Here is a 9,102-nt window from a genome sequence, read left to right on the forward strand (position 1 = left end):
AAGGTTTGGTATTTACCAATTTAAGATAAAATTGACTAAAATTTATATAGATTTCATCGATCTTTGTGATTTAAAAATAGTTTTAAATGTTATTTTATATTTATTTACTAAAAATATATGAAAGTAAAAATTGTGTTTATTAATTTATTTTTAAATTTAGAATAAATCAAAAATTTGTATCGACTAAACTAGCTAAAAAAAATAGAATAATTTTTAATTTTATTAATTTTATTAATTTTTCATAAAAACATATATAACAAGGGCAACTAATGAAAAAAACTTCTTTTCTTGACTAATAAGTGATGTATAGTATTTATCTTTGTGTTAATACTAACTAATTACTATTTAATTAATTTGTTATATTTTAAGTTGATTTTGGTATACAAAATGTTAAGCGTTCAACAAAATAATATGTTTTTTAAATAACACATATAAAAATACAAACAAGATCATTGAAATCTCAAAAGCTATATATAAATTTTGAGATTAAAACTGAATTACTTTTGATAAATTTTATTACAATAAATTATATTTAAATAAATATAACTGCTTAAATATGATTGCTTAAATATGATTTTATATAGTACTAAAAAACTATCAACGCGTAGCGTGGATGTAAAATCTAGTAAAATCTAGTAGTTATTTAAAAGTTACTAGTTTTCTATACTTATGTAATGATAGTTTTGTCAAAAACCAAAACGAACTAGAGTAGAACATCTATAAATTAATACTTGATAAATTAATAATCACTATAAATTAATAAATGTTGCTGGTCCCAAGTCGGGCCAATGTTAAAATGCATCAAATTCGATAAGATAATAAGATAATAATTTTTTTTGAAATTCTTAAGTAAATATATGGTCCCAACAAGAACATAAATTAATAATTATATAAATTTATGCAAATATATGTAAACATAATATTTTAAAATATGACTAATGTATTTGGTTTTACTTAAAGTTGAAATTTCATTGGTTCTCATTTCTCTAATTATTATATCAGTAGCTCTTAATGTTGTTTTACTACATACATTCAAATTTTATTATGATTTTTTGATGTGATAATTGATTATCTTACTTGTAAATATTTTTAAATGTATTGTAATATTATTTTCAATTTTATCATCAATAATACTGATAGTAGCCATAATTTTCTTATAAATTTTTAATTTATGAACATGTATATTTTAACATAGACAATCCAATATGGTGTTAAAAACTATTTTTTGTGATAGTTATGATTGTTAATTATAATTTATATTATCAGATTTTTGTAAAAATTTTAAAATATAACATTATTCCAAAGAAATTTTTAAAAAATTATATACAGAAAACAAATTTTTTCATAGATAAATTAATATCACGATAAATTAATAAAATATCATGGTCCCAACATTATTAATTTATAGAGGTTTTACTGTATACAATCCAAACCGCCCAAAATTATTAAAAACCAAACCGCGCAAAAACCGATATAAAATTTAATTCCAAATGGGAATCTACTCTCTAAAATCCTAAAACCAAAAGAACAAACCGAACCTTCTAGTTTAAAAAAAAAAAAAAAAAAAAAAGAAGAAAGAAACAACCCATAACGGATACGACAAACATTTGAGATTTTCTTTCTCCAAAACACAATATTTTTTTCATTAAAATTTGGCCATAGTATATGTGTGGTGGCCGTTAAATTCCATTTCCAGGAATAGTTTGTATTTGATCATCCAAAGGGTGAGAAAAGCAAAGGAGAGGATTTAACAATGGCGTCTATTTCTCTTAGTTCCGCTCATTTATTTTCAACTCCGTCTCGCTCCTCCGTTTCCACTTCATCGCTTTCTCCGTCTCAGTCTCAGTCTCTACCTCTTTTCCGATCACCGATCCGCCGCCATTACCGCAGTCGTCTTTCCTTCTCCGTCATCCCCCGCCGGTCTTCTCACTCATTCTCCACGTCCACTTATCAGGTTCCTTTTTTTTCCCTAATTACTGCTTCCTCTCGTTCCGATTCAATTTCATGTCCAATTTGGAGAATGTGTTTGGGAATTTATAGATTAGGTGTTCGGTAGATGAGCCACTGAAAGTGATGATCTCTGGTGCACCTGCTTCAGGCAAAGGCACTCAATGTGAGCTCATTGTTGACAAGGTAATATTCTTATTTTAATTGAGTGATTTTTTTCACTAACCACTCTCTGTTTAACTTAACCATTGTACTAATAAATACCCAAAAATATGGTTTATAGTCTTAGTCTAAAAGCTGTTATACACAACTTGGTTGTGTTAATAATTTAATATGCAATGCTGTATTCTTCTTCAGTGGAGGATCTATGAACAGTTTGTCTCTTTCTTTGACTTCCATGAAACCACGAATCTACAATATGAAATCATAGAGTAAGAAAAACAAGAGAAGGATCTCTTTGTTTTCAAACAAGATGCCCAATAAGAAACTGTGAAGCCGTTGTGTAATACAGTATGAAATCATAGAGTAAGAATAACAAGAGAAGGATATCTTTGTTTGCAAACAAGATGCTTAATCAGAAACTGTGACATCGCTGTATGTTTTTGTGTTGTGTTGTGACAAGGAAGAGCAGCAGAGCTTGATTACAACATTGGAAATATCTGGTCTAGCTATAGTAATATTCAATCCCTTCGTAGTTTTACCTTCGCCATCTTTACCATTGGAATTGCTATGTAGACCTCTGCTCATCAAGTAGTTCCGTTTTGAGGCTCTAGGTACCAAGACGAACAAAGCATCCTAATGACCTGAGGAGCCTGAACTAAAAATGCGTCTGTTACTAGTCCTTTGAAGCAAATATAGCCTCATCATTGTTTCTAGCGACAAAAACATCATCAACATAGACTAACACAGCAGTAAAGCAGCTCAGAGCAATGGATAAACAGAGTGCGTACTTGTCTTATAAGACGGTTCGTGTATGCTATTCCATGATCTCTTGTCTAATGTGGGGTCTGACTCGTGGTTTCTTCTCTCTCGAGTGCAGTGAAGATGGATATGCATTTAAATTATCTAGTATACTAAACAATGTGTATAAAATGTTTGGTGTGAATCATAAAATCTTACTTGCTATCCATAGGGTCCTAATTTTTCCTTGAATATTGATTGTTCCATAGCATCTTTTAAATAGAAAGCACATTTGCTGTAAGAAAAGACTCCTATGTTTCTGATGTTAGTATTTCGAGTTTTAACCAGATTTCTGTTTCTTTGTCATGCAGTTTGGTTTGGTGCACATATCAACGGGGGATCTCTTGAGGGCAGAGGTGTCATCCGGGACAGAAATCGGAAAGAAAGCAAAAGAGTTCATGAATTCGGGTAGTTTGGTTCCGGACGAGATCGTAATAGCGGTAATGATTTTAACTTACCTGCTTATGTATTAGTTTATCTTTCTACCTCTGACATCTACTACATTTCTAGATGGTGGCAAGAAGATTATCACGTGAAGACGCTAAAAAGAACGGATGGCTTCTCGATGGCTTTCCACGGACTTTTGCGCAGGCGCAAAGTCTGGATAAACTGAACGTCAAGCCCGACATTTTTCTCTTATTAGATGTACGTGCAAATTGCTCTTATTGCATATGGTATCCATTTATTGCATGGCTATGTTTCTTTGCTTATATGCCAATCTTAATGACAGGTTCCTGATGAAATTCTAATCGACAGATGTGTTGGTAGAAGGTTAGATCCAGTGACTGGAAAAATTTATCATATTAAAAGTTACCCTCCTGAATCGGACGAAATTAAAGCGAGACTGCTTACACGCCCTGATGATAAAGAAGAGAAGGTTCATCTTTTGGACTTGTTACTTGCTTTCTCAATAAATCCATAAATACCATTTCAACTGTAAGCTCATGCGTTTGTTTTATTTGCAGGTAAAAGCACGTTTGCTAATATACAAACAAAATTCTGAAGCCATTATTTCTGCATACTCAGATGTTATGATCAAGGTATTACGAGTTCTGTTTTCGTCTCTTACTTTTTGATTCTATGAAGTATTGAGATACCATCAATGATCTTTTTGGTTTGGTATCATCTCTTTCGAACACAGATTGATGCAAACAGGCCAAAAGAAGTGGTTTTCGAGGAGACACAAACTCTACTATCTCAGATACGCTTAAAAAGAATGATACGGACTGGCAAGTAGTCACACATTTTTATAAAATTGTTTTCGTGGTGCAGTTCTTGATAGCAGGGTCAGTGTTTACCAGTTCAAGATGAGTTTTCCCAATCTTTGTAATCATAACTTTTTGTCGTGCTGTGTTCTACTCTAGGTCATTTTGAAAATACTTTCTTGAGTAATCTGTCTCTTTGCTTCCATATAATCAATTAGAATTTTGATCTCATACAAGTTTGATGGCCACACCAACATAGAAAAATAGATCCATGAACTTTCTAGTGTCTTTTAGATTTTGTGTCCAATTTTTACATTTGGGAGTAAATTACTCCGTTTAATTGTTTTTTAACTTCTATTTGGTTACCGCTCTATGCAAGCGTTGCTAATAATGAACCAGGTCCCTGCAGATAAAGCATCTGCTGTTCAGGTCCTTGAATAATACTTATCTTTGCAGCTAGCAAGTAGCAGGAAGTTGGAGATGTTCTTATATATGCTATGTAACATTTTTTTATTCAGGATAACTGGAGAGGGATACCAACAAGATTGAATAACATTCCTCATTCGAGGGATATCAGGTCTTATTTTTATGAAGATGTGCTGCAAGCCACAATTAGATCTATCAAGGATGGAAACACCCGTCTTCGGGTGAGGCTAATCCGCACCAATCTATTTGCAATGTCGCATGTCGTCTTTATTTCACAATACTTAAAAACAGTTCTTTGCCTGGAAATGATTATGTTATCAAATGAATAGGTGGACATAAATATCCCTGAGCTAAATCCAGAAATGGTAAGTTAATCATTAACATGGTTTCTGAAGATTCATATATTTTATCAATAATCATGAGCTTTTGTGATACTTAGGATGTTTACCGGATAGGAACCTTGATGGAACTTGTTCGAACTCTAGCCTTGTCATTCGCTGATGATGGAAAAAGAGTGAAGGTAGACAAGATTTTGAAGGCTAAGTGATGTCACTTGTATACTGTTTTAAAATTCTTGTTCATTCAGCTTCTTTCCTCTTGAAGGTTTGTGTTCAAGGTTCAATGGGGGAAGGTGCACTCGCTGGGATGCCACTACAGTTAGCAGGCACTCGAAAGATTTTAGAATATATGGACTGGGGTGATGATGAAACTTTGGGAACTTTCGTCAAGCTTGGTGCCATTGGTAATATTCGAAACCGAGTACTTACCGAGTACTTTTCAAAATAGATAGACGAAACCATGTTTAAGAAATACCTCTCGGTGTCTCATGAGTTTGGTAACAAGAGAATGTTACAAAAAATGCACCAAGCTTCAGAATCAAACTTGTTATGCTATCAAGATGGATATATTTTTTTGGATACAATTAATATACATTATGCTGCTCTTTATTCTTTTGAGGCACATATTAACAAACCTGTTTTTGCGATTACAGGTGGTAATGAAGTTGATGACGAAGACGACTTGTTCATCTTAGTGGCTCCACAAAACGCCGTTGGAAACTGCATTATAGATGTAAGGAGCTTGAAATGGTAGATTCGTCATGCACTTTAACGTATTAAACTCATCCTTTTGTTAGGACCTACAAGCGATGACTACTGCTGCTGGGAAGAGGCCAGTTGTGCTTATCAATCCTAAACTCAAGGTACATTTTCTGTTTGCATAATTTATAGAGAGACTATCTGGTAACATTGTCATCTCATGTGGGTTACATGTTTGATATATACATTATTATTCAGGACTTACCCGCTTCAAGTGGCATAATGCAAGTAAGCACACAACAGTTATTCCCTAAACCATCTGATATGAAGGTTACGACGTTGCTTATCATTTTCTTCGTTTCTCAGACAATGGGCAGGGAGAAAAGGCTGGAATATGCTTTAACGTTTGACAACTGCTATGAATTCCGGCTTCTCTATTATGCCGGAACACAATACCCGATTATGGGCGCCCTAAGGTACGGTTGTTCGGTCATTAGCTATATAAAGTTTCTTAACAAAGTTATCAAGAAAAACACATACATTGTCTATTCATTCTGAATATTTTTACTTGAATTTTGTCAGGATGTCTTATCCTTATCGGTATGAGCTTTACAAGAGGGTGAATGAGGAAAATGGGAAGGAAAAATACATCTTAATATCAACGTACTCTGAAAGGCCAACCCCTGACCAAATCAACGATGCCTTCTCTGGAAAATCGCGGTAAAAAATTGTTTCCAATGGTGCTTCTTAAACTATTGGTTACTCGTTTACGGTTGTTTTGAACAATAACTGAGAAGTTGTTTCCATATTCAGGGAGGAAAGCAAGAAGCCATCAGGAATCTGGTAAGGAAAACTCCCTCATTACTTGGAATTTTCAGATGAGGATTGTGTTTTTGATGCTGAATCTGAGGAATACTTGCAGGGGGTTCCTCGGAAGCGGTTTTTTTTAAAGTAGGGAGCTAAAACAGTTGTGGAACATTCGAGTTAACAAATGGTGATGAAGATTGAAGGTGCAAAACAACATTGGTGTAAGGGAAATTGCACTGTGGGGCTGCTCTAACACAATGTGTTTTATATTCATCTTTTGGTCTTTCGTATGTGTTATGTATAGAGTATCTGATGTCCAGTTTGAAAAAATGATGATATCTCTAGTCTTTGATAGGATGGTCTAAGCATCATATAATTCATTGTCGCAGGCGCAGCACATGAACCTGTCTTTGGAATGCAGGAAGAGTGCAAATGTGCGGAAAAAATCGAAACAAATCCTGATTTTATTTTCTTATTCGACAACAAAAACATTTAAATGACCACATTTTTATTAATGGACAATTCTCAAAAATAGCCCCAAAAAAACTAAATCTTCTCAAATAGAGCTTCTATTTTTCAATCTGACAAATCTAGCATTCATTAAACTAAGAAAACACGACTAAGCAAACCCTTCCCTTCCATGATCCTCTGGTCGGCGATCACTCTTATTCATCGATACAAAGGTCACGCTAGTGGCATCTCCGATCTAGCTTGGTTCTCTGATTCGCACTACACTTCGTCCACTTCCGATGATTGCATTGCAGCTTCAAATCTGAGACGCTATTGCCCTAAGGTGCTTAGAGGCCCACACCAATTTTGACTTCTGCGTCAATCTCAATCTTCTGTCGAATCTGATTGTGTCTGGTTCGTTCGGCTAAATGATTTCGATCTGGGAGGTGAAAACGGACAAGTGCGTCCGCGTGAATAAAGCTCACTTCAATCAGAACGGTTCGTTGATTGTTTCGGCAAGCAACAATAGTTCTTGCAAAATCTGGGATGGGAAAAGAAAGAACCTGCTTGAAGACTCTTGTAAGAGTCGTGGCTTTACAAGGTAGTAAGATGTGTGACGCACAGAAGAGCGGGAATAACACAAGTTCGTAAGTGACACGTAGAATGCTGAAGGAATGCTGACGTGGCACTATTAATACAAGGTAAGGAAGAGGATTTTCGTAACAAGAAAAGAGAGATTGGAATCCAACAGAAAAAGGAAAGGAGATATACACAAGGCGAAGGTGTATATATTCCAACGAAAATGAGCTTAGTAGGGTTAGCCGTTCTGAGCAAGATTTGAGAGAGCATCATCACAAGAAACTTAGTGAGAGTTTAGGGTTTTTGGTGAGTGATTGTAATCTAGTTCCACAACTGTTGTTGTGTTAGGTCGGGTAGATTAGGAATCGGTCAGTGTCGAATTGCTGTGCAAGGTCGTGTAAAACTGAATAGACCGATCGTTTGAGATTGTCTAAGTGATTTCTAATAAAAGGCAAAAAGATGTTTTGCGAAAGCAGTGTATTCAACTCATTGTCTCTGTGTTATATCCCTTTCATTTGGTATCAGAGCGGGTTGCCTCTCTAGATCAGTGGATCTATATCAGGTTTAGATTCTGTGGAGGCTGTGGAACTCATGGAGACATCCAAGGAGTTGATTGCTGTGCATAAGCCACTGATTCTTCGTGCAGGGAACTTTGGTCATTGGAAAGCTCGTATGCGACATCACATCAGGGCCATTGATGAGGACGCTTGGACAGCTGTTGAACAAGGATGGGAGTATCCAACAGTTGTGTCTGAGGACGAGAATGGAAAGAAAACTCAGATTCCAAAACCCAAGAATACTTGGACTGAGACTGAAAAAAATCTTTCGAAGTTCAACTCTAAGGCTATTTCTGCTATCTTTGCTGCGGTTGATCTGGATGAATTTGGCATCATTCAAGGGTGTGATTCAGCAAAGGAAGCCTGGGATACTCTGGTGAATCATTTTGAAGGCGATACAAGTGTTAAGAAGACTCGAATTGATCATTTGGCTTCTGAATTCGAGAACCTCAAAATGAGTCCGGATGAGTCTGTTGCGAGTTTCACTACCAAGCTGAGCACTATTGCAAATGAAGCTGCCGTCCTTGGGAAAACGTACAAGGACAAGAAACTGGTCAAGAAATTGCTTAGATGTCTGCCTCCGAAATTTGCAGCTCACAAAACTGTTGTGAAGTATTCCATAGATACAGACAATCTCAAGTTTGACAAACTTGTTGGACTACTTAAGGCAGAAGAAATGGAGGCAACAGATGATCAAAAAGGTGGTCAGAAAAGTATTGCTTTCACTGTTACTGATGAAGATAAAAGGATGATACAAGTGGAAGAAAACCTAAGTCTTCTGGCTAAGAATTTCAACAAGATGCTCAAAAGAGTTGAAAAGGGGCAAAATCGGTTCACCAAGGATCAAATAGCAGATTCAGATCGAGGAAATTACAAGAGATCCGAAGGTGACCGTCTTGGAAAGAAACGAGATCTTCAGTGCCATGAGTGTGAAGGTTTTGGTCATTTCAGGAGTGACTGCCCATTGACCAAGAGGAAAGAATTGAAGTGTGGCGAGTGTAAAGGATTCGGACATACTAGGGCCGAATGTCCTAACAACCTGAAAAGTAAAGACAAATCCATGATTGTGTTCGAAGATTCTGACACTGATGAGGAGGAAGAACCAGAAACCAAAAACCTTATGCTGAACTTTAT

At 35.5% G+C, this 9,102-nt stretch overlaps 1 protein-coding gene across 5 annotated transcripts; it reads left to right on the forward strand.

The window, feature by feature from the left end:
* Positions 1 to 1,685: 1,685 nt before the first annotated feature.
* Positions 1,686 to 6,798, forward strand: LOC18020387 (adenylate kinase 5, chloroplastic). 5 transcript variants are annotated; one of them, XM_024157304.1, is made up of 21 exons: positions 1,940 to 1,954; positions 2,041 to 2,133; positions 2,570 to 2,620; positions 2,714 to 2,912; positions 3,219 to 3,347; positions 3,418 to 3,552; positions 3,638 to 3,784; positions 3,873 to 3,947; positions 4,049 to 4,136; positions 4,522 to 4,541; positions 4,631 to 4,759; positions 4,868 to 4,903; positions 4,978 to 5,058; positions 5,142 to 5,280; positions 5,530 to 5,609; positions 5,674 to 5,739; positions 5,834 to 5,863; positions 5,942 to 6,051; positions 6,158 to 6,295; positions 6,389 to 6,418; positions 6,498 to 6,798. In XM_024157304.1, exons 4-21 carry the CDS (start codon positions 2,877 to 2,879, stop codon positions 6,523 to 6,525), a joined length of 1,497 nt encoding a protein of 498 aa, XP_024013072.1. In that variant the 5' UTR covers positions 1,940 to 1,954; positions 2,041 to 2,133; positions 2,570 to 2,620; positions 2,714 to 2,876; the 3' UTR covers positions 6,526 to 6,798. The 5 variants fall into 5 exon arrangements, with proteins under 5 accessions (XP_006403056.1, XP_024013072.1, XP_024013071.1 ...); XM_024157303.1 differs by having other exon boundaries at positions 2,721 to 2,912; XM_024157305.1 differs by lacking the exon at positions 1,940 to 1,954 and having other exon boundaries at positions 2,119 to 2,133; positions 2,574 to 2,620; positions 2,721 to 2,912.
* The last annotated feature ends 2,304 nt before the right edge of the window (positions 6,799 to 9,102 follow it).

The sequence above is a fragment of the Eutrema salsugineum genome, unplaced genomic scaffold, assembly GCF_000478725.1.
Source record: "Eutrema salsugineum unplaced genomic scaffold, Eutsalg1_0 scaffold_18, whole genome shotgun sequence".
Taxonomy (NCBI): Eukaryota; Viridiplantae; Streptophyta; class Magnoliopsida; order Brassicales; family Brassicaceae; genus Eutrema; species Eutrema salsugineum.